This window comes from Rousettus aegyptiacus, unplaced genomic scaffold (assembly GCF_014176215.1).
Source record: "Rousettus aegyptiacus isolate mRouAeg1 unplaced genomic scaffold, mRouAeg1.p scaffold_m13_p_15, whole genome shotgun sequence".
NCBI classification, from domain to species: domain Eukaryota; kingdom Metazoa; phylum Chordata; class Mammalia; order Chiroptera; family Pteropodidae; genus Rousettus; species Rousettus aegyptiacus.
In genome coordinates, this window is record NW_023416290.1 from 48,394,985 (window position 1) to 48,421,076 (window position 26,092).

Consider the following 26,092-nt stretch of genomic DNA (forward strand, 5'->3'; position numbering starts at 1 on the left):
CTTCAACAGACCTGTGGCTGTGGCCTGTGGTTCTGATCTCATTCTCGGCTGTTGAAATGACACCCTCCTGGGCACTCCCATAACCGCCCGGCAGTTTCCCTCTGTTGTGCTACAGCAGCAGTTGTCCCCAGCCTCTTTTGGCACCAGCGACCGGTGCTCCTATGAGAATCTTAACGCCTGATGATCTGAGGTGGAGCTGAGGCGGTGAAGCTAGTGCTGGGCAGCGGCTGCAAACACAGATGAAGCTTTGCCTGCCCAATGCTCACCTCCGGCTGTGCAGCTCAGTTCCTAACAGGTCATGGACCCCTACCGGTCCACTGCCTGGGGGTGCGGGACCCCTGTACTGTGGCAATCCCACAGTCCTTCCTTAGGAACACCCTAGAATCCCCTGTGTATTTCCTCACCCTCTATCTCTTCTCTCCTCTAGTTTATCTTGGGTTTTCTCTCTCAATTACTCTTTCTGTCTGTGCCATTTTTTTTTTCTGTCTCTATGATTTGGTCTTTCTTCTTATTCTTTATTATCTCCTTCTATCCACCTTTCTCTGCGTCTCTTCTGTTCTATCCTCTTCTGTCCTTTAATAAACATAGTATTCTGAATAATATTAAAAGACTTAAAGTATTAAGTTGTTATATATTCTGTCCTTAAAGTAAACATTAGATTGGCTTATTATTGGTTTTCTTTCTTTCTCCCAAGCAAAATACAACTCCATGCAACTACAAATAAATTAAGGTGTTTTTTAAATTTAGTGTTATGTAAATAGTTATTGATTTCTTTTTTTTGATGGGGAGAGGGGTTGTTTACTTGGCCTTAGGATAAAAGGTCTTCCTTCTCTCATCTAACAGAAAAGAACAATGTGAATGTGTAAGTTGTGATTAGACAAGATTATTTTTACCATATTGAACAATAATTTTATGCTGTTATTTTTATTTAATGAGGTAGCTATAAGAGAGGGAGATATAAAAGAAAGTGATTTCAGCAAGAGAGTCAGAGGTCATAAGAAAAAGTAGATATTATTTTCTGCTTTCTGCTTGTTCTAAACGAGAAACATCATATGCTTACTCTTCTACAGTCTTGGAGAAACAATATTTTTACTGCTTTACAAAAAAACCTTTTGGTGAATCATTTTCGAATATTACAGCATTCTAAAGTTAATAGCAATCTATGTATTTTAAAATAATTTTTGTTATCTGCATTAAATCTTTTATTTTTAAGTTTTTGAAATTTGTTAATTCTCATTCAGTCATGTTTTAAAGGCCAGTCCTTGTGAAAGTGCTCCTGTTTGAGTAAGACTTCCATTTTGCCTACTTTGTTCTTACCTTTTGTTAAGCCATCACTATCTTTCAGTGGTTGATAAGTACATATTTTATTCAATTTTTTATTAAGGTATATATAGTAATTTTTGAATATTTAGAAAACACAAATAGAGAAGATTGAAAGTCACCCATAATTTCACCCTTCATCGCATCTAGTCTTTTTCTTCTGAATATGTAATTTTTGTGTACAAATATAAGGCAGAATGTATAATACATAATATTTTGGAACTGCTTTTTCATTTCATAAAATGATTGTCTTTTGTGCAATAATTTGTCATAAGTCGATAGTCCACTTCTCACTAAGGAACCTTGAATTAGAATTTTATCACGTTAAAGTTAATTTCAGACTTGGGGACATTTGTGGTATTATCTGCAGTGTGACACAGTTACGTTTTTATTTCCTTATAGTGTTCTTGGGTGTGACCAATCTTCGAGCAGACCAGACTCAAATGACCAGCTTGTGTGCTCAGTGGCAAGTTCACCGTCACGCCACCGCCTACAGGATAGTTATAGAATCCGTCCAGGGTAGGTGCAATTCATCACGTCTGTTTTTGTCCAGCACTACTATACTTAGTTCTGTGTAAACCACTGTGGAAAGCATCCACATAACATTAGACGATAGCCCTCTCGTTTAGAAGGCCTTTTTGTGATGACATGCTTATTTTGGTATTTGCTTTGTGGGGATCTAGGTTTGACATTAATGTTTTCCTTAGTGATTCGTTTTACTTTGGGGGATAATTGGTGAAGAGCACACTCTCATCCAGGAGATGGTATAATATACCTATACTACCCAGGGCAGGTTCTGCAGCATTACAGTTCTCAAGTGCATCTACAACTTGGGACTTTGTTTCAAAGTTGAAACACTAAAAATGTTGGCTTATTTTTATTAAAATATCAAGAACAACAACAAAAAGCTGATTCCCAAAAAGTGAGTTTCTAGGAACTCTTAATCCTCTTTTCATATTATCAGCATGGATAATATTCAGAAAATGAGGTCAAATAATGAAAATTACTTTAATAGGATTTGTATTATCAGTCGAGAAGGTGTGTCTTGTTATGTCATAGGAGACACCAGAGAATCCCAAGTGAATTTTTTAATCTTTCAAAACTTGCTAATGAAATTGTTAAAATATTTTTTCTTTTTGGACAAATGATCATAGTTTCTTCATTAAAAAAAAAACAGAAGGAGCTAATTTGATGGAGGTGGGGCCTGGATAGGACTGGGTTTAGTAGCATATAGTCCTGGCTATAACTACATGTAAAATCACAGTTTTGATCCAATCTAGAAGGTGGAAAGCACAGTTTAGTCGAGTGCTGAGAGCATTTGGAAATAAGCTGAGAATATGATAATAGAATATGAGAAATACCGGAAGAGGTTGTGCGCACCCCAACCAAAGCCCTGTCTCAGTAGACATGCTCAGCCACTAATTCCTTGATTCCCTGTGTGTGATCCCATAGGAGTCCCTTTAGCCTGACACTGGCTAAACATACGGGAGTGGCTTTAACTTGGAATGAACATTGAGAAAGAGAAAGCCAGGACAAGTCCCACGGATTTTTTGGTTGTATTTAATATGATTTATGAGATGCTTAAGCAGAAGTAGATGAAAGATATGCAACTATTTAAGAAATAATTATAAAATATTGAGGAGTTATGTTTTATATATCTTTAAAAGACTAGCTAAGTCAGTTTAATATGAATGAGTTGACATTTAATGGTATTTGCTAAGCTTTAAAAAAATACTAAGTATAAAAATCACACTCCCAAACGACCCCCCAATACTTTCATCTTTTTATAATGTCTAAGATGTTGACATGAAGGGACATGTCCTGTGGGTAGTCATTGTCTTTCATAAAAATTTTAATTATGTAGGTCAACATAAAATTGTATCAAAACTGGCTTATTGGTGGAATTGGTGAAACCCTTAAGTATTTTTTAAACTAAATGCTTTTAGTTCAGCATATTTGCAAAATAACATCGGGATTCGGAGAAGATATGATTGATGTGTCTGATAACATTGACCCAGTTATCTAAAACCTCAATAAGCTCTTCCCAAAGCCAAGATTTTTGCTAGCAAAAAACATGAGTCCACACTTCCTTCTTATCTTCAAGTTAACTTGTATCCCTTCAGTGTTATTTTCAGGCTTCCCAAAACTTCTTTAATAGATCGTCAGTAGTTTCAATTAAACAAGAGTGAACAAAGTGTTGTTCAGTTTATTTTCCACCAACATTTATAGCTGAGAGATTTATGAGCCCAATTAGCCTACATCTCATTTACATAGTTGTTAACTGAATATTATTAATCAACTGGACAGCAACAGATTCTAATTGACAGCCTCAGAAAGGAGTGCTGGGGTGGGAGTGAGTAGGAATGATAGTAGGGAATATGTTTAAATATTTTAACTTACACAGTTCGGGTCAAGGAATAGTTTTTCTACTTGAAGTGGGGAAGAATTAGGCTGAGTTTCTTTCTTTTTGACCCTTTTACTTCCTTTGATCATTTTTCTTACCTTCTCACCTCCCGACCCTTGCCCCATCTGACAACCACTAATCTGTTCTCTGTATCCGTTAGCTTGGTTTACATTGAGTTTTTTTATATTACAGAGAAATGTAATCGTTATCCTAACCACGGCCTTCAAAGGACCTGTGGTCAGATGTTCATTCATTCTTGAGCAGATGAGTTCCAGAGCCCCCGCTGTTTTAGCTCTGTAATATCTGCCATTAGCTACATAAGCTGCCTCTGCAGAAATTTTAGTCCTTGCACACAAGAGGACCTAATTCCTCCATGTGACAGAGGAGAGCTTTCTCCCAGGGTGACTTATTTCTGAACACCTCTGACAAATTCTTACTGTTGACAAGTAATTTTTTCCAGATTTTTAAAAAGTATACTCCCCATGGTCTGGTCATGTCACTTGTATTCTGAGATGCAGTCAGTGGAGAGAACTCTGTTCTGACCACAATTGCTAGTTACCTTTCTTCTCTGGACTTCAGTTTCTCTAAAATTACTTCTTTTGAGGCTTTTACCTGATGCAATACCTACAAATTTTCAAGATTTTGTGAATAAAGTAGTTAGGCTGTATTATTCACATTTGTTTGTTTGTTTATAAATGCCAAAAAAAGAAAAAGAAAGAAAAGAAAAGGGACTTAAGCAAAAGAGTCAATTTATTGGCTAAGATACTGAGAAGTTAAAAAGTACCTGGACTCAGCACATGGAGATCTAGGTGTTCAGTGTCATTAAGATTAAGTCTCGCTTCGTCCTCTGCTCTGCTCTGCTTTCATCCTCAGCCAGATTCTTTGGGTCGGCCCCAGTCAGACCCAGAATTACATTCTCCCAGCTTCCAGCTTAACAGTCTTCGTGAAAAGAGAGCTTCTCTTTCTCAATAATTCCAACGGAAGTCCAGGAACAGAGTCATAGTGGCTCAGTTTGTGTCAGGTGTCCCTAAGTCTGTCATTGAGTTCAAGGGCATGAAATAAACTGGTCAGACCTGGTTGCCTCCCACCCCTTTTTGTTGAAGAGGAAGGAGGATTGTTATTCAGTCCTTCCTAAATCATAAAGACCAAGAGTGGAGAAGAACAGATTCAAAGAAAGAGAGATTAGATGCAAGATAGGCAAAAATAACAGATGTCCTCTATCCATGTAAATATTATGACATTTTTCATAGCCAAGACCAAAAAAAAAAAGAAAAAAAGGAAAAGAAAAGTTTACCAGAAGGATAAAGTCCTCTCAAGAGAGACTGAAATAAAATCTGCCTTTGAGTCAGTCATCCACTTGCCAAAATTAAATTGTAGGCTTTTGGTTAATAGCAAGATAAACCAAAGTCAGAGACTTTTGGTTGTTCTGGGGTAACTCAGAACCCCACGAGAGCCTCCCTTAGTTCTGTGCATGCTCTGCAGGTCCATGTCTCTCTCCAGCTGATTTGAGTTGACTTGGCACCTGAGATTGAATATAGCATTTCCTTTCAAATTCGTGTATTTTATACGCCACGTAGGCCAAAATACTGTATTCCCTCCCTCATCTCCATAGCTTGGTAAATTCCTTTCTAGCCTGCTTTAGAAAAGTTTCAAAGGATGACCAACTTATCCTCCATCTTTAGGTGCTGAAATGTCAATTTTGCAGTATCATCCATTAACACAGAGAAAGAATTGCAGTACAGTGGAGGGCCTACTTTACCAACACCAAATCCTACCTGCCCTCACCCTGTACCCCCAAAGCTCACATGCAACCAAACCTAATCTCAGGAGTAAACTTTTCGAAGCAGTGACATCATCATTGGGTATTGGAGAGGCATGGGGGATGGAAGCATTTATACTGTAAAATCCCAGTAGAGTATCCTGGGATTCTTTGCTTGTGGATTCCGTAACTACTCAGGGTATTTTGGTGAGTCAAGCTGGTAGCACCATTATTGGCATGACAATAACTCAGATACTGTATTTAGTTTTGCCTCATAAGAATGAATGCACGAAGATAGAATTTTTTCAAGTGTTACAAAGAAATAAATTAATTCCCTGCTTTTGGAATAGGCAATTGAGGGAATTAGTCATCATTTGATCAGTTTAAATGTTTTTAGGCCTGAATCACACATGCCAAAAGCAACACGGATACACCCCATTCACGTAACCCCTGTCTGTAGTATTGAGAATCAAACCGTACTGTTCCCTATTAATTTTACAGTGACTATTCCAGTTTTCCAAATATTTGTAGATTTTTTTAGGCAGTAAAAGTCATCTATAAAGTACATGGGTATCCACAAGACATAGAGGAGATGACAGAAAAGCACATTTCTAGACTCAATTCCAGGAGAGTTCCTAGACACTTCTATGGAGATAGATAAATATGATTATTCATGCATAGGATTTAGGAAATGTTTGTATTACAGGGGTTCACAGGAACTTGCAAGAGGTTCCAAAATTGTGGTTAAGGGTTAATAGAAAGAAACATCTACTGTGGGATCTGAGCCAGACTGACGTTGGACATCAGCAAAGCAGAGAGCAGGGTTACTTACATTTTTCTTACAATTAACTCCTTTCACAGCATACATAATCTCACAAACACCTTAACAATATTTTCATTTCATCATTTTGCAAAATATATGATAAAGAAATTATTGAAGTATACCTTTATTCATTCTGAACAAATATATTACCAAAGATTATATTATAAAGTTCACTTTTAAAACTCTTTGATATTCATAATTATAACAATAAATTTTAAATTCCACTGAACATATGGCTTTAATCTATTTATGTTTTTAAAAATCAGGATTTATACATAGACAAAAATTTAAATGGCGCGTCATGTTTCTTCTGACATATGTATACTGTAATATTTATGTTTTGTTCCTACATATTAAAATATAGATTGAAATTTCATAGGTATTATACTTTCAAAATAGGCAAAAATTAGTATTTAACATTAACTTAAAAAACACCTGGTCTGTTTTTGTGTTATATATATTGTTTATATTTACTAAACTGCAAATAACATTTTGAAGTTCTTTTTAACCACTAAATAATATATGTAATGTATTTAATCAATGCAGTTTTTAAAGTTCCATCGTTTTTATTTTATTTTCTTAAATAATTTTTAATTTTTTAACATTGTAATTTTTTAATTATAATATCATTGACTACATGCCCTATGCTGTACTCTACATCCCCATGATGATTTATTTTATAACCGCCGATCTGTACTTCCCAGTCCCTTCCCCCTTTTCACTCATCCCTCCAACCCCAATTCCATCTGGCAACCGTCAAAATGTTCTCTGTATACAGGAGTTTGTTTCTGTTTTGCTTTTAACACTGGTTTTTAAATTTCTAGAAATAAAGCCATGTAAGGCTTTGACGAGATGGACGCAACTTATGGATCAGATGAAGATCAGTCTAGAGGGAACTTTGGATAATAGTTTTTTCATGGTAGCAGTAATCCTCCCGTTTAACCAATTATGTGATATAATGCCTCAAGCCAGTATAATTCATTTTGGAATTTTCTGATTAGGCCATGAATATTAAGCATTTTAGAAACAAATCATCTACAGATGACTGTTTTTTTTTTAAAAAAATTTTTATTTGTGTGTTTTATTGTGTTTTTGTTATAGATACACAAAAGCAAGAATCTACTGTGGGTGGAGGAACAAACAGGCATTGCTTTTATGGACTTCGGCCTGATTCACAATATAAAATCAGTGTTTATACAAAGGTTCAAGAGATCGAGGGCCCCGGGGTCAGCATAACGGAAAAAACACGTAAGTCAATTGTCTTCTCTCCTGATCCCTGAATCTCCTGATCTCCAGAATAGTTTTTAGGCATCTTGTTTTGGTTTGAAAACCTTATTCCATTTAGAAAAATATTAGCTATTGCTGCCTGGGAAGATCTGTAATATAAGTTTTGTTCCTCTTCTCCAGTCCCAGAATTCACTGCACATGGCCCAGTGATGTCGTCTGTATGTTTTTTTCCCATCCCCCCATAAGCTTCACAAGGGACTATAAGGCAGTATGATGGCAAAGTGCTTGAAACAATGACCTATATTGTGATCTGTATCCATAAGGAACATTTGCGGTATGTGGAGTGTGAAATGAAGCTTAAGGAGACCGGGTCCTGACATTAAAATAATGGCATTTTACCACAGCCATGCAGGTGGGCATGGAGCCAACATGTTCCAACTGGCTGACCCTAGAGTTATTGCCTACTTAAGAAGCTTTCGCATTTTTTTCCAAGTTGGCTGCAGATCTGATGCTCTGAAGGGGAAGGCAAAGTATAAGATTAAAACAAAGCACTTTTGACTTGTTCTAAAGAGCAAGGAGGGTGTCAGCTTCTTGGAATGGCGTTTAATCAAGGATTCTTGACCTAGAGGCCACAAACATTAAAATGGTTCAAATCATAATGAATTCTGGGGAACATTTATTTATGTGGTTACCTCAGAATCTTGAACTCGAAACCCCTGAGGATTTGTGTCTGACTAGGTAGTGGGCTTTCTTGGAGTCTCCTCTATCTTCTAGCTGACATTTAGAAAGTTTTACTGCTTATATATGTGTCTTTCGATGGATCTGGGACATACAGAAAGAAATCATCATCAATGTGTGACTTTCAAAAATAGAAAGTCAAGATATAGTAAATTCAATCAATTTTTTTCTAATATACTTTATTTCATAACATTGAAATAGTCAACATTTTGTATTATACACATATTTTTGAGGTATAATTACATACCATAAAATTCGCACATTTTAAGTGTTTAATTCAATACTTTTTAGTACTAAGAGTTGTATAGCCATCACTGCAATCCAATTTTAGAATATTTTCATCGACCCAAAGAGATCTTTTGTGTCCATTCAGTCAACCCCCTGTCCTATCTTTTACTTTTTTTTTTTTTTAATTCATTTGCCTTTTCTGGACATTTCATGGAAATGAAAATATATAATATGTAATCTTTTGCATCTGGCATCTTTCATTTAGCATATGTTTTTGAGGTTTATTCATGTTTCGGTTTGTTTCTTTTATTACCTATTCGAATTCTGTTTTATGGATAGAGGATCACATAATTTTAGAGTTATTAGAAGCCTAGTAGTATGTAAGATTTAGTCAAATAGGCTTGGCCGGGGCCCTTTCCAGAATTGTGGCCTAGGGCGATTCAACATTTCTGAGCTTACTTTTGCTTATCAGTAGGATTAAATGCCTAATCTCTTAGCACTAGTGGTGGTGGTAAAGATCCAGTGGAAAAGAATCTGTTGAACAGCTTTTCAGGCTGTGTCTTATTGAACAGTGCTTTTTGTCAGCACTTGGAAGTTACAAAGTTATAGGCATGGGGTCAGACATGTTTTCTCCGGGAGATACATATACATACACACCCACACAATACGCACATACACATACAGTTTTATATAGTTTTAAAGTGTGTTGAAAATTCAACACATATCCCCATGGTGCCAGTCTGCTGGAACCAAGCAACTGCTGTTTCTTTTAGACAGTGTCTGTGCTCTCAAGTTAACTCCTGCTTAATATTCAGGCTCGTTCTTTGCTCATATTCATTACTTGCCTGACTTCCGAAAACATTTGAGTTTGAGACCCCTGTTCTCTTTCGCTTCCCCTAACCTTCACCCTACCACTGTTAACTACCAACCCAGGGTTACTTTGGATACTGCGGTTTGATGTAAATGCTTACATTATGTTGGCGACGTCTGCCTTTTTGCCGCTTCTACCCACTGGCTCTGGTTCAGCCTTCTGAAGCAATACGGATCGGGACCGCTCCTTCTGCATGACAGACCCTCACGTACTTGAAGACAGGGACCATCTGTATGCCACATAGAGAGTATAAACATATGTCACCAGTTAATTGTTCTTCTCACCCTAGGGATTCTTTGACCAAAGTGCTGCCCAAACATACTGATTTGTCTACCACAGCCTCCCATTGATTTGTCTCTTGATTTATCGACGGAACTTAGGATATGCCTCAATATTGCACATTAGAGAAATTACACAAATCTCGCTTCCACAAATTTCAAGATAAATAAATCTGGCTTTAGATGCCTTCTGTGGTGCGTTCAAAAAGTTTTGCATTGAGATTTCTCATTATTCTTCCTCATTGTTTAAATTTGTGAAACATTTTAGCTTCAAAAAATTACCTGTAAAAGGCAAAAGTGATATATATTCATGATAATGCAACGAAGGATATAAAGTGCATTGTTAGCCTCCCTCTTTATCCGGGCTTCTTTCCAGAAACACTTATTTGTGTCAGCTTAGCCTCCTTTAAGAAATTCTACCTGATACATATCGGACAGATAGATATTTTTTGTTCTTTTTATTTCACAAGTAGAATCATACCATAGTTTCTGTGACTTGCTTCATTTCACGTAATAATTAATCTCTAACGTTTTTCCATATCAGTAGTGCGCAGTTACCTCATTCTTTTAAATGTCGAATCCTTTTGCTCAATTTTATTTTATTGGCTCTTAGAATTGGAAGAGACCTTAAAATTCATCTCTTCCAACCTTCCTGCCAATGAAGGAATTCCCTTTACAGCATCCCCGGCAAATAATCAGTCTGTCTGAGCTCAGAGTCTTCCAGGTATTTGGTGCTTGCTTACTGCCTCCAGAGACTGACCGTCACCCTCTGTGATCGGCTATGATTAATCGAGAGGTTTACCACATATCGAACTGGGATAATGTAAAGAATTTTTTTAAGTTTTAAAATTTTGTTACTGCCAACTAAGAATAGGAAAGAATACGTAAAAATAATGTTTAGACTGTTTATCTAATGATGCCATAACTTCCTGGTGATTTGCCATAAGAACTGGTATGATAGTTAGAACTCTGATTAAATATCCCCAGGTCCTTTAAGCAGACAGAACACACTTCCATTATTCCATGGACTGCTCATCCGTCATCATCAGGGCTGAACTGATGTGGACACACTGTAGTCTCCGGGGGTCCTTCCGTTTAATTTTCAGAATTAAAAGTTGTCCAGATACAGTCTGAGCAGAATAGAGAGTGAATCAGAGTCCACTGGGGACCACATCCTGGAGATGCAGGGTGAAAAGGGGAAAAGTACTATTGAACAAGGATTGATGGCCAATCTTTGCTTAGGCAGAATGGAGATGAAGTTTATTATATGTGTGAAACCAGCCAGAGACTAATCTAAAACATGTTGGTGGGATTCGTGCCCTAAATCAGCATTAGAACCGCTCTGTAGTTGACAATTTAATTGCGCTGACTTCTGCTGGGTTAACCAAATTGAGGCAAAATAGCATTTCAAGCCTTTAGCAAGAGGTGGAGGGGATAGATGGAGCCAGTTTTTACTGCCTGAGGCTGATTCATAGCAGTCACTAAATCCACTGATTCTCAAAGAAGAGAACTGTTCCAATCGTGGACGCCCCTGAAGAATTACTACTCCATGATCTCCCTGTCTTTGCCACAGATGAGATGGCTGATTGATATCCTTTCTCCCTCTCCTTTACAGAACCACCTCCTACTCAACCACCTACTTTTCCTCCGACAATTCCACCAGCAAAAGAAGGTAAAAGAATAATACGATGATGAAGTGATTTTGTGGGTTTTATTTGTTTGTTCATTTAAAAGCCAAGATATTAACAAAATATATTTTCTCCTTAATAGAAATGCTTTTTGAGCTCTGATAGGGTACCAACTTTCAACCAGTAGTAAATAAGACATAAGGATCTAATGTACACTATAATGAATATTTATAACAGTTTCGTACTGCAATTATATAGTATGATAGAGGTACTAAATATTGCTATGGTGGCATCCCATATATAAATGTATCTAATTAGCATGTTGTGCACCTTAAATTTTTTACAATATTATATGTCAAATATGTCGAATTTTTAAAAAGAAAAAAATGTTCATTTAATTATAAATTCTGTACAATGGGGGTAGATTTTCTAACAGAATTACTTCATATTTTTTTCATTGAAAATATCAGAGTAGTCAATGTTCGCTAAGAAGGAATAGTTACATAATTTGTGAGTGAGAATCTAGTTTGTAATTCTATAGACAGGGTAATATTTTCTCAGCTTATTTCTGAAATGCCTCTCCTAGTTGTTTCTTTCTATCTTTATCACAAGAGTTCTTCATCACCTCTTCCCTAAACTGTTAAGGTAACTTTCTAAAAAACTTTTAAACACAGTAGTGATTATAAATTATTTTTATTCCATTAACGAACATTTATTAAACCTACTATTCATTCTCAAAGCTCATACATCAAACACTTAAGATACAATATGCTCTTCACTCATTCTCACTATTGCAGAGAATAGGTGTTTGTTTGCCTAGATAAGTACCAGTCGAGCATATGAGTTAGAAAATGAAGATTACACTGTTGTAGTTCTGAAATTAGAATAGTTAATGCAGCCGTAGGTTTATTACTTATAAAGGAGGAAAGGAAATTTGATCTGTATTTTGAAGAGTGAGTTTTACTGATAAATAATGAAGAAAATAGCACTCAAAGTCACGGAATGTTCTAAACCCATGATGTGTTTGGGGAGCCATAAGTGCTAGTGTGGAATGTGGAGAAGGGTGAAGATAGAGTTATGAGGTTGTTTGTGAGCCAGAGTAAGGAGTTTGGGCTTTATCCTGTAGGAAATGGTGTGCCATGACAAGGTTCATGAAGAGAGGCTGGCCGGAGGAAGTCTACGTTTGAGAAAGATAACCTTGGTGGAATGAAGAGAGGGATGGATTGGGGGAGGAGAATATAAAGGTGGGACATATAGTTGGAAGGTTGTTTTGGAAGAGTTCTTCCATTCACCATGCACTTTAAAGTTCCTATTACATATAGAGATACAAAGAAAAACAGGTTGTTCCCATCTTCCAGGAGCTTCAAGTCAGTGGGGTCAATGCTGGAGAGTGTAAGTGTTGAGGAAACAAAGAGGCAATGAGAAACTCTGACAAAGGTCAGCATCCTTCCTAGCATACCATGCAAGTCTTCTATGATTTACCTACTTGGAGGCATCATGTGCCAGACTGTTGGGTAACAGCAAAATTGTACATCCTGATAGATGAGTTTACTAATTAGACATTTCTGATCCACATATTACAGAACTCTTTGAGGTCAGAGTATTTTTATTTAGCATTGAGCATGGCCCCCATTCAGTATATATTCATGAATGCTCATGGAAGGTATACAATTTGAAAGGGTTTGTGAGAGTAAGGATTGAGAAAGCAGAAACATTGGTCCTGAAATTTTCATCAGGATGGTTTTAAATGGTGAAACTTTTGTAGCTTAAATGCTTTTATTCATTTTAGCCTCTGTTTGTCCTGTGTGTGTTTAATTAAAAAGTCTGTAAATTTTTATTAAAATCATGCTGAATATTTATTAAACAAACCTTAAGAAGTAGAAAAGAGTACACAGAAGAAAATTGAAAACATAATTTCATAGCCCAGAGGTAATTTCTTTATGCATTTTGGTGTATTTTCTTGGTTTTCTTTAACTTATTAATATGTCATTTTGAGAATATATTCAAATGATCATGCTTTCATTTCAAAGGTGAAACCTAGTCTAGATTTTATCTTTCCTTAGAAATAGAGGATGAAGTTTTCTTCTATCAGCTTATAATTAACAGATCTTGTGATTCCTTTCAGCTTTAAATTAAAACCATAAATTTTCAAAATTTTATAAATCATGGAACTCATGAGAACAACCTCACCAGATTCTTATTGTTCTTGGAGTGTTACCTCACTTAGAGATGGTTTATTTTACATTATAAATAGCTTTAATGGGATAAAGTTGCATTTAATAAAATAAAAACCAAATGAGTTATTTTTTTTCCTAAAGAAAGGAAAAAGGCACATTATCTCAAAGAATATTTTATGTAACTGGCCTAAGATTTGAAGATTCAGATTATCGAAGAGTAAATTGTTTATTTCATTAGAAAACAGAGTCCAGCACAGTGATCTGCACTAATGAAGGAGAAAAGAGACATAGATAATTTGAAACCACACATGATACCAAAAATTGACAATTAAAAAATGCTTTCAGTGGAGTAGGTGTTTGTTGGTGTGTTTTTTGCTAGTTTGTTAGTGTTTGCATCAGTAATACCTACCAATAATGGTTGTCCTGGGCTGGCATTGGTGTACAGTTTTTGACACGTAACAACGGCAGAAGGGCATAGACAGAATTTTTGAACAAGGCTGGAATTGCATATCAAGTTGTAGATGGATCTGTTTCCATTGTGTCACATGCCTAAGGTTGAATCCCTCTTAAGTTACTCAATAAGCAGAGGACAGAGTACACAGAATGACCACTTGGGCTTCCTTCTAAATCAGTAGGCACTAGAGAGTTGCCGGTTCTCCTGTCTTAAATCACTTTTGTTCCACCTTTTGCTATTCTCTCTTTGGGACTGAGGTTGAGGGGTTTTTTTCCATTTCTAATTTCACATGTTCCATAGAAATTAGAATAGGAACCTCAAGTATAAAAGAGAAATGATGGTCAAGAGCTTGACCTATAAACCTTAAAGTGTTTATACATTTTCTTTGGGAAGGAGCTCGAGTTACCAGAGCAAAATCATCATCTGCTTTGTCAGTTTAACATCTACTACGTTTTCCCCTTATCTCTGATTCGAAATTTATTCTTGGTCTTCAGTATGTAGAGCTGCCAAGGCAGACCTGGTATTTATGGTGGATGGATCCTGGAGTATTGGAGATGAAAATTTCGTCAAGATCACTGACTTTCTGTATAACACTGTTGGAGCCCTGAACAAGATTGGTGCAGATGGAACTCAAGTAAGGCTAACACATCAATTATTAATTCATTCTATGCATTAAAAAGTTCTTCTAATATATTATTATGGCTAGTCAGGGGATATGGGTAAAGAACTATAATGATCATATTCAACCCTAAATGAGAGTATACACAAGTCTGCGTTTAGAAGCAGTTTACTGATGCCTGAGAGAGCTTGAGAAGATTCTAATTCTTAAAAGCTATCGGATTCAACAAACTAAGACAGTTGGAGTGGCCATATCAGCAGATTTTTTTTATATATACTAGGATAAGCCTTACAGATACAGCCAATATTTCCCCTGCTCTCAAAGACGTTAAGATCTTAGAAGAGAGAGGTATGGCCACAAACTACTATAGATCAAATAGAACTTAAAATTAATTCATTTATTCAACAATTATTTATTGAGGTTTTATTATGGCCAGACACAGTACTGTTAAAATGAATATGACAGACAATGTCCCTAGTTACATGGTACTCATATTCTTAAAGTTATGAAAAGGAGGAAGGTGAGAAACAGATATAAATAAGCAAATAAATAAATTCACAAGGTAGGGATGTAAGCTCCGAAAACAGAGTGATATGATTTACTTTCACACTAAGGGTTATTTAAATTTGTGTATGTGGCAGGGGGTATTTTAAATTGTGTCGTCAGCGAAGTCTTCTTTGGGGAGGTGGCATTTGAACTGAGTTGTGAATGATCTGTAAGAGATCTGAGAGAGATCTGAGTGCAAAGGAGCTAAGATGAGAACCAGTTCTGAGGCTTCAGATGCTAAAACTTGTAGCTAAGACTAGTGGGTGAGCACGTGGGGGGCAGGAGCAGAGGTGGCAGAAGTCAGCGAAGCCGGATTATCTTGACCTTCGTCAAATTATAAGGCCTAGTCTGCCTTTTTCCCACCTGTCAAAGGAGGTGGCAAAGGCCTACAGGAGTTAGAGAAGTGTTTAAGGTGGAGTACTTTCTGAAAAGCACTTGGAGAAAAAAAAAATGCTATATAATGCGTCATCAGATCTAGTATGTGAGGTGTGTGGAATTTTAAATGAAGGGAATTGTGGATTGGGCTAAGTAAGAAATTAAAATCATAGATGATATGCTCTCGTGTGTGCTCTCTGGCCTAGTGGAAGTCTACATATGTGTAAAAAAAAAAAAAACAAAAAAAAACAAAAAACAAAAAAAAACGCTCTTTCTCCAGGTTGCAATGGTTCAGTTCACTGATGACCCCAGAACGGAATTTAAACTAAACACTTACAAGACCAAAGAAACTCTTCTCGATGCAATTAAACATATTTCGTACAAAGGAGGAAATACAAAAACAGGTAAGATCAAAAAAACCCCAGTTAAGACCCAAAGTAACTAATTATTAGTAATTACTGAGATGACCTTTTTAAAATTATATTTATTGGGGGTAATCATGGTTAATAACATTATGTAAATTTCACGTGTACAACTTCATGACACCCGTATACTGTGTACTCAGCTACCAAAGTCTAGTCTCCTTCTGGAACTTTGCATTTGACCCTCTTTACCCTCCTCGTCCTCCACCAACTACGCCCACCCGGTAACCATGATTCTGTTGTCTGTATCTGCGAGATTGTTTGTTTGTTGCCTTTTGTTTGATTTCCCACATATGAGTGAAATCATATGGTTCTGATCTTTCTCCATCTGACTTATTTCACTTAGCATAATATCCATGTTGTTAGAAATAGAAATATTTCATTTTTTATGCCTGAATAGTATTCCATTGTATATATGTACCACATCTTTTTTATCTAATCATCCAAAATGACCTTTTTTTTTCTTTTTTTGAGGCATAGTAATATAGATTTTTTTTAAAAAGGTTTTTTGTAGATTTAAGAACTATGTTCCCACTTTTTCCTCCCCAGGGGGAAAAAGAGAGAGAGAGAGACAGAGAGAGAGAGACAGAGAGAGAGACAGAAAGACAAAAAGACAGAGACAGAGAAAAAGAGAGAGAGAATAAAATTGAACTGTTGCTTTTGTTTCAGGAAAAGCAATTAAGCATGTCCGAGATACCTTGTTCAATGCGGAGTCAGGTAACAGAAGAGGCATCCCAAAGGTCATTGTGGTTATAACTGATGGACGATCACAAGATGATGTGAACAAAATCTCCAAGGAAATGCAATCTGATGGTAAGTTGTACACAGATCGACAGTGGTGGCTGTGAATAATATGGTTTGTTTCTGAATACAAATTTGTAAGCTATATCAGCATGCCTTTAATGTTTCTAAATCTTTCTTAATATTAATTGGACAATACGATTTTTAAAATACCTTTCCAGGTACAAATCTATTATTTTGCTGGGGTTTCTCTAATATTTTTGCTGTGTATAGGATGCCCTGTGTAAGAAATGCCAGCAATTAAATGCAATACTATGAAAAGGATCATTATAAAGGGTCAGGGAGGGAACTTGATCACAGAAACTCCTTAACCTCATCATCTGTAAAATGGAGATTCTCATAAGACTGTCATGAAGATTACATTGTATAAGACATGCCTGGCAAGTATTAGTTTAATATCCATTTGCAAAGCATTGAACCATGACCCACCTCAGGCTGCTAAGTCTGTTAATATCTCTTTCTACATCTGAACAAAAAACAGATCGAATTTCTCTGTTCCTACTATACTTTGTCCCATAAATTTTAAAATAATTATTAAAATATGCAGACATAAAGGTGTTACTCAAATGGCAACCATTTTGTCTCAAGCACTGATTAGGGCATTAGCCTTTTTGAGTTTCTTTAAAATGGAAAATTTCTTTAGGGGATGATGGAATAATTATCATATAATAACGTACGAACATTCAGAATTCTGATGAACTGCAAAGAATGAATTATCCACACCCACTGGTCCTCCTTGGTAAACATATTTTAAACATTTGACTGTGTCTTATATTGAATTATTTATATCTTGTGCAATTTAAAGCCATCAGAAATCTGTTTCCTTTCTGCCACAGGCTACAGCATTTTTGCAATTGGCGTGGCCGATGCAGATTACTCCGAGTTGGTTAGCATTGGCAGCAAGCCCAGTGCACGCCATGTCTTCTTTGTGGATGACTTTGATGCCTTTAAGAAAATTGAAGATGAGTTGATTACTTTTGTCTGTGAAACCGCATCAGCAAGTAAGTTCTTTGAAATGTGCACTTACTCGTGTTGCTTAAAAGCTGAAATATTTTATATTAGTTAAATAATGAGTCCCATCGTGATCTCAGGGAAGAGTATTATCTTGCAGAGCTTGCAGACATTAAGTATTATGATTCAGGGCATTTGAAATTTACCTCCGCTCACCCAGGTTTAGAGTTTAGATTGATAAACACCTTCCCAATGAGTTGAGAGTCTGTGTTTAAAAGCGACTTGCTTAAACAGCTGTAGCAAATTGTTTTCAAAAATGTATTAAGACTGTTCCTCAGGGTAACACACTAGAAGTAAGACTCATCTCAACACATGCTCTTAAGTTGCCACCATAGATTTTAATGGACCCAGGAGAGGTGAAGGAAGCTGTGGTCCTTTGGTTTTAATAAGGGAAATAAAAGCATTTCAATCTTTTGGAATCCATAGAAAACCATAGGCACATCTGGTTTGGATTCCCTTCACAATTGACTTCCGGAAAGATTATGTTAGCTTCCTGTTCTCAGGACAGGGAAAGAAGATGTTTGGAAAATATCTATATTAAGGTTTTATATGGTTTGTTTTGTTTTCCAGCCTGCCCACTGGTGCACAAGGATGGCATTGATCTTGCTGGTATGCTTTATTGCAATTTTTTCAAACACAAATATATTAAATAGTTTCCACTGGCGAGCCACATTTTTCTTATAATTTTTAAGAGACTAATCTTGAAATTTAAAATCCTAAAATGCCCCATTTAATCTTTTTCTTTGTCTCTGGTTTTTTTTTTTTTTTTTTTTTTTTTTTTTTTTTTTTTTTTTTTAGGATTTAGGATGATGGAAATGTTTGGTTTGGTAGAAAAGGACTTTTCATCGGTGGAAGGGGTTTCAATGGAGCCTGGTACCTTCAATGTGTATCCTTGTTACCGACTTCACAAAGACGCCCTGGTTTCCCAGCCAACCAAGTACGTTTCCATTGCGAGATATTGAAGCCAATCATTTGTTTATGCTATCTCAATGTGAAAATGATGTCAACTTGAGATCTGCTGTAAATAGTTTCTGGTAGGATTTTCAATAATATGTAGAGCAGATGATGTTTAGATTTCTTTGTTTAAAAACATCAAACTCACATATAGTGCTGGTCGAACTTTAATATCTGTTGATCTAAGAAAAATATATAAAGATAGTTGCTACTCACATAGCACTCTCATGTACCAGGCATTGTTGTAAATGTTTATATACATTTACCCACACAAAGGAGCGAAATGACTTGAGTGAGATCACATAGTTTGGTAAGTGACAATGCTGAGATTTGCACCTGGCAGTCAGGCCCCAGAGCTCATACCATGAACCATTTCATGCTAGTGCCATGGATTTAGATGGTTTTTGTCTTTGACAAGTCAAAACAGCAACTCCATAGAGCTAAAGAGTAGTATTGAGTTTATATAAAAGTCTCATTATATAGACACTTTATAGTCTGTGACATCTATAGGGATTCCTGGGGCCATTTGCAGCAAGTCTGCAGACTCAAGAGATAGTTGAGATTACAGGTTGGGACATCTGGATTTAAGGGGTTATCTCTCAAGATGTCGTCTGCTACTTTACATTCCAAATCAACATTCATTTTTTTGTCTCAAAATGCCTTCAGTATTTTAATGTGAAATATTTTCAGTGTCCAGATTTTTGGGGGTTGGAGGTGGTGTTTATCTGACAATGTCTTTATTTCACCATTGAGTACTGCAATGTGTGATTTTTAAATCTCTCCAGAGCACTGGCTGAGGTTATATAACACAATCTTGTTTATTTAACACTTTTCGGTAGGTACCTTGAGAATTATCTTCCTTTCTTCCTTAAAGCATACAATATAATGCTTTAATTTACATATATAGCAAAATGATTACCACAGTAGGGTTTGGTAAACATCCATAATCTCATATAGATCTAATAAAAGATGAGCAAAAAAATCCTCCTTGTGATGAGAACTCTTAGGATCTACTCTCTTGATAACTTACTCATGTATCACACAGTCGTGGTAACCATAGATACCATGTTGTATATTATATCCTTAGCACTTTCCTATTCAGTGTCCAAAGTTTGGTTTCATGTGCTCATATACATAAAAAACTGGGGGAAATTATATTAGAGTATTAAATTTATCTATCCAATTTATAAACAAGTTACTCGAGGGGAAATTTTTAAAGTATGTAATAGATCTACTTAACTGTTAGAGAGATTTGAAGGTATAGCAGATCGAGTTCCCCAGGAAGCAGATCCAGATGGGAGATTAGTGTGTGGAGAAGTCAATGAAGATGTGCTCTTGTGGAAAGGAACAGAAGAAAGTAGGATAGGGCAAAGGAGAGCCGAGTTGTGAAACGGTCTCAGCAAAAACTTCAGCTTGACTCATTCACCAGAGTTCTGAAAATGAAGCTCTCTCCATTGGCACGAGAGGCTCTGGTCCTTGTGGCCCCTCAGAGACCAGTCATTGAGATGCCATTAAAAAGTTGGAATGACCTTAGGCGAGGCCTCTTTCTTTAGCTGAGGCAATTCCTGAAGGGAGCTGGTATCCGAGAGCTGTCTACAGACATCACTCCAAATGGCAGAAGTAATATATTTTTAATTATTAAAGGCAGATCCGTGTGGTGTATCACAGCACACAGCTCAGATAAAGAATACTACTACCTACCATATGTGGTAGAAAATGATGACATCTTAAGTTTTACAAAAGGACTGTAGATAAACATTCCTTACAAAATGAAAACTTTTGAAACTACTTAAATGTCCAATGAGAAGTGACCAGTTAGGTAACTTCTGGAGTAGCCAAACAAGAGAAGATTGTGCAGACGTTAAATATCGGGCCTTTAAAAATATTTAAGGAAATATGAAATGTATAGTAAATGGTGCTGAGAAAATAAAGGGGCAAAATTATATAAATTGGACAAATATGGGACATTCTTTAAAAGCTGGAGGGAAATGCAGCACACCGAAAACAGTGATCACCTCTGGATGGGATTAATGATGATGTTTTTGTCTTCTTTTTCCATTTTTCCAAATCTTGTATAATGAGAGTACATTTGCTTTTATAACCAAGTAAATCAGTTTTTGAGGAGAGATACAATATTTTCGTTCCATTTTCAGGTATTTGCATCCAGAAGGATTGCCTTCTGACTACACGATCAGTTTTCTATTCCGAATTCTTCCTGATACTCCGGAGGAGCCGTTTGCTCTGTGGGAGATTTTGAATAAAAATTCTGACCCATTGGTGGGAGTTATTTTAGATAGTAAGTATATTTATTTGTATAACATTTGTGCACACATGGATGAAGGATATTTGTGGCACATTATCTTGCCTGCTTTGTGTATATTACAGAGTGACTCACTTACCTGAAGCTATGTGTAAATAATAACGATGAATTATGTAATAGTTGGTTCTATCATTTATCAAGAAATGTTCACTGAGTTCCTACTACGTGCCAGCACTAGGCTCTGGGATATAGTGGTGAGCAAAGTGGAAGAGACAATTACTGAGGTGGTGAAGACTGGAGGAAAAACAAAGGTCATGGGGGAGAGGGAGTTGGTCAGAAGGATGAGACCAGAAGTTCCTTTTCTGGACATAGATATGATAGTTGTAAGATGCTTATTTCATATCCCATTAAGAAATGTCACATTTGCAGCAGTGTATTTGGGAAGAATTCTAAGATGGAGAAGTAAATGTGGAAGATGTAGATGTGTGACATATAAGCCATGATACTGGGAGAGGTCATCGGGAGAGTGAGTCTAGAAAGAGAAGAGGATAGTTCTGAAGACTGAGAGACTCCATCGTTGGGATGTTGGAAAGTCGAGAAGGAACCAGCAGAGGAAGCTTCTTAATCTCACACTCTTGGATGTCACACATAAGGGTCACTTAAGAGGATCACCAAGTTTTTGGTTAATGTTGATGAGTTTTCTAAATAGAGTTTTAGTTTAGGAACCAAAATTTAGTGGCTAATGTTAGGTGCTAACTCAAACATTTGAGTAAAGAAATCGTTTTAAGTTTGTTTTCAACTAGTATTTGTGAAAGGGCTTTTCAGTGCATAGAAATGAATCAATAGCTAAATATGATATTGTGAAAGCATTTTGCACTGATATTAAAACTAAAGGAAAACTATAGATTAAAAGGGGGTAAGCCACCAACTCTATTACACCCAGGACTCGAAAACAAAGAAGTCTCTCAAAATGATTAAGACTAGCTTTTGCTTTTGAAAGCAGACTGAAGAATTAAATTGTAACTTGGGAATGAATTAATGAGAAAAATATTCCTATTTCTTTGTAATAAAATATTCCTTGTAACATGAAGTACTCAAGATTAGGGAGGTTTTTGTTTGTTCATAATAAAAGATATATTGGAATATCACTCTTTTAGGGTGGTATAAATTGCATGCCCTGGCAAAGCAGTTTACTATAGTGGGTTAATTAGGCAGAGTCTGGTTTCTGTTTCTTAAGACTTCATTATCTTCATTCTCCCGTTTTGTCTGCCTCTATTCCTAGCTTCAGACAACCATCTCCCAAGAGGGTGGTAGGGATGAAAGCATAGACAAGGAAATGTAGAGGAAGAATCTGTGTAGGGTCTTTGCCTCACTGTCATCACATAGTTAGATCAGTTAATCTGGCCAACTAGAAGCCTGGGGTGACCTAAGGACTGTAGATCACTTCCTTAATTACTCATCACTTTGTTATAAACGGACCTTCAAAACAATGGATGCATTATTTTCAGTATTAAGTTGAATTTTAGAAAAAATATTCACTCATTTTAATTCTTTCTAAAAGGGTTTTTTTTCTTTGTTTGATTAGATGGTGGGAAAACCCTAACATATTTCAACTATGACTATAGTGGAGATTTTCAAACTGTTACTTTTGAAGGACCTGAAATTAAGAAAATTTTCTATGGAAGCTTCCACAAGGTGAGTAATGCTTTTATATATGTACTTTTTATTTTTATTTACTGTGGGCAAAGCCACAGAGAGATATGAAAATATTCCAGTGAGCTTTGGACCTCAAATTTCAGCTGGAATAAGAATTACCAGCAGGGCTCATTAATGATGCCCAGAGATTCTGATTTGGTAGTTTTGAGATGGGACCCTGAAATATGCATTTTTTTTTTAGCTTGTACTCCAGAATATATTGATAGAAATGGTCCAGTACTGTATTACTAAACAGGCAGTTGTTCATTCACTATATTATATGTGATGTGGAAAGGATTGCTGGTCTACCTGGCTGCCCTGCAGATGAAAAGCACACTCTGTTCCATAACATTTCACTTCTTTGAAACACATAGTTTTGGTGATCAAGGTTTCCTTTGTGTTTGGCAAATAACCCCACTGATCTCCAAGCTGTTTGTTAAGGCATACAACAAACATTAAGACTGTAGGAAGAGCAGAACATTTTCTAGTTGGCGCTGCAAAAAGCTTCTTATGCCAGACCTTCTTGCCCTGTTAAAACAAGAAAAGAGATGTTATTATACAGCAGTCTTCTTCTTGGCTTTGTCTCCTGACTTGGAACATGGTCAGACATCTAATTTATACAACTTCGCTACCTTCTACGGTTTGAATTCCATAACTGCATAAGAACAGTGGCATAACAAAATTCCGACTCTGTTTTACATAAGAAAATTTGCATTAAAATGTAATTTTTTTCCTGGTTTGGTAGGGCTGTACAAGGTATTGTAAAAACACAAGATGCAGTTGGAGATTTATTAGTTCATGGTTCAAAATGGTCCCATTAGCATCTTTGGAGTTAATTATTATTTCTCACTAAAATCCTCGTGACATGATTCTTTTCTTTGTTAGGCAGAGTCTCTTGCAAAGTAGGAGAGATGAAAAGCATGTGAGATTTCCTGAATGTTAAAAAAACATTCCATCTTTGCCTTTGGTAAGGCGTGAACTTGCAATTCTCATTCCAAAGAATCCTTTATGAGCCTTAGGTGAATGAATGGTAAGCTTTGCTAACCTCACCAGAAGAATTCAAAGACCTATAAATAAGGTTCATTAAAAATTGATTTAAAATTTATAAACCTGCAAGGTTTTTATAGTTATATGAAGAAAAATCTCACTTTGCTACATCTTAACAAAGCTAAATAGCCAAAAAGAAAAAAGAAAAAGAAAAAAGGAAAGGCTTATCATGTAACAAACCATTTAATTGAAAGATCTATTAATGGAAAAATCTTGATGCAAACTTAATTTGTACAGACATGTTATAATCAAATAAAATGTGCCCCGAAGGTCTCTTTCAAAAAATTAATAATTATATATGTGGATCCTCAGTATAATCAAAGAAGCAAAACATGTTTGAAAACTTTTCAATGTCTCATTGTGCAAAGCAAATCTTTCCACAAGTTAATAGTTCTTAAAACATGAATATTATATTCTCACTTACCTAACACCCAACATGGAAATTTCTGTAATTTATAATAATGAAAAATATTTCAAGGCTCAAAAACACACAAAAGTCAAATTATAGCCTTCTAATAATCATGAAAGAGATGATAATATGAAGCAAGCCACATGGGGAATCTACTCTAGCAGCACTTCTTCAGTTGAGTAATGGTTACTTTTTGCTTTTTGAAGCAAAAAGAATTCTCATGATAATGTTTTACTTAAATGACATCATGATAAAATAGCAGAGGCTATTGACTCTGATTATTTTTATCATGATGTCATTTAAGTAAAACATTAAATAAAAATTCGAATAAATCTTTATGCTTTCAGTTGCTGCTCAACAATGAAACAAAAATCAAGATTGAATAAAACCAGTAAAAAATAAAAGTAACACTATTTTAATGTGAAAGATGACATTATTTTATGGATATTCAACCTCTACTGAGCATAGTGCACTGGCTGCTATAACTGTCAGAACTATGATTCACATTGCCCAATACCTTTTCTCTTTGAACTATCATGATACTCTCCCTTATGTAGCTATTCATAACTTCTTTTGGCTTTCGCTTAACGTGAAACTGTTAGTTGCCTAATTCCACTCTTTTTGCTCACTAAACAAGTAGCCTGCCACAAATACGAAGTACTCAAATGAGGCATAAGCCATCATAAATTGAAATGATTTGTAAGCACTGAAATTTCATGGTGGAACCTGTTTACATTATGTTTTATTTAGAATATACTTACTTTTGACCATCATCCACATGATAACACAGATTTTTACAAATCTTCACAAAGACTGTGTAGACTCCTACTATATTACCATGGACCTCCAGATTCTAGAGATTTTAGTTTGAGAAAATTTCACCATATATTAAGCCAAAGAGCCAAAGAGCTTTATTTCTTTTGGGCCTAGTCACTAGAAAGCATTCCCCCTTCTCCTTCAGAGTCTAGATCTTTTCTTCTCATCTTAAATTAAATAAATATTATCAAAATGTCATTTGCCAACCACTGGTAGCACTGTAGATAACTTTGGGTGGTAAATCGACCAGCATTTTAAAGTTTTTGATATATTCATGTATATGTTCATGCGTGTTCAGAGAAGGCATAACTAACGCAATAATCCTGCGATTTCCAGGTGTTACTGCTTTAGAGGAAGCCGAGATTTTAAAAAAGCGAATCCTTTCAAAGTCATTTTAAAGAAAAATATTAATTAAATAAAAGTAGGGATGGTACCTGAACGTGGGACAGTTATGGAGGTGATGAAAGTAAAACCTTTCTCCTCCAGCAAAACACACAGAATTCCTTCTCTTCTTCGTACCTTTTAGTGATGCGTCACGTAATTATGTAAATTTGGTCGATGCTCCTCTAACTTCTTACCTACCCAAACATCTTCACTTTTATCCAGCTACACATTGTCGTCAACAAGACTTTGGCCAAACTGGTTCTTGACTGCAAGCAAGTGGGTGAGAGGGCCATAAATGAGTCAGCTAATATCACAGCGGATGGCGTCGAAGTCCTCGGGAGAATGGTTAGATCCAGAGGACCGAATGGAAACTCCGCACCAGTAAGTGGATGAGCAAGCGAAGCTTTGTCGTGGTCATAGAAGGGAAAATATTTTAAAATACAGTTATCTATTTCCTAGGGAAAAAGTTTGGTAAAGGAATGGACGGATGGTTGGATGGATGGATGGATAAGTGGATGACGGCCTCTTTAAAAGAACTGAAATGTCCATTCAGAGTTCTTGGCAGTATGTTGCTGCTGTATTATAATATAGAGAATGCTCCAGGATTTAGGCTACTTTACTTTTTAAAGACATTTTAGAATTCAAGTAGTAAAATAGTCATCATGTGGCTTTTGGCATAAATGGCTTGTTAATGAGAATCCAAACTGTAAATGAACCTCATTTATATAAGCAAATATAAACTCATACAAATATGTGGTTATTATACACAGGAAATCCAAATAAGCCTCTCATTTGGTTTAGATTTGGGCATTTTATAACAATATTTTTGCTATTGTTAATATGAAG

The 26,092-nt window shown here is 36.1% G+C and overlaps 1 protein-coding gene across 4 annotated transcripts in view; it reads left to right on the plus strand.

Moving 5' to 3' along the window:
• The window catches only part of COL14A1 (collagen type XIV alpha 1 chain), a 184,600-nt gene that overhangs the window by 91,118 nt on the left and 67,390 nt on the right, over window positions 1–26,092 (plus strand). For all 4 annotated transcript variants that reach the window (XM_016156518.2, XM_016156509.2, XM_016156528.2 and 1 more), the window contains 12 exons: window positions 1,723–1,839; window positions 7,408–7,554; window positions 11,264–11,320; window positions 14,402–14,541; window positions 15,728–15,851; window positions 16,539–16,682; window positions 17,507–17,671; window positions 18,252–18,290; window positions 18,480–18,618; window positions 20,789–20,931; window positions 22,481–22,590; window positions 25,469–25,627. In XM_016156518.2, the coding sequence (XP_016012004.2) occupies window positions 1,723–1,839; window positions 7,408–7,554; window positions 11,264–11,320; window positions 14,402–14,541; window positions 15,728–15,851; window positions 16,539–16,682; window positions 17,507–17,671; window positions 18,252–18,290; window positions 18,480–18,618; window positions 20,789–20,931; window positions 22,481–22,590; window positions 25,469–25,627 (1,484 nt within the window). The remainder of the gene's footprint in view (window positions 1–1,722; window positions 1,840–7,407; window positions 7,555–11,263; window positions 11,321–14,401; window positions 14,542–15,727; window positions 15,852–16,538; window positions 16,683–17,506; window positions 17,672–18,251; window positions 18,291–18,479; window positions 18,619–20,788; window positions 20,932–22,480; window positions 22,591–25,468; window positions 25,628–26,092) is intronic.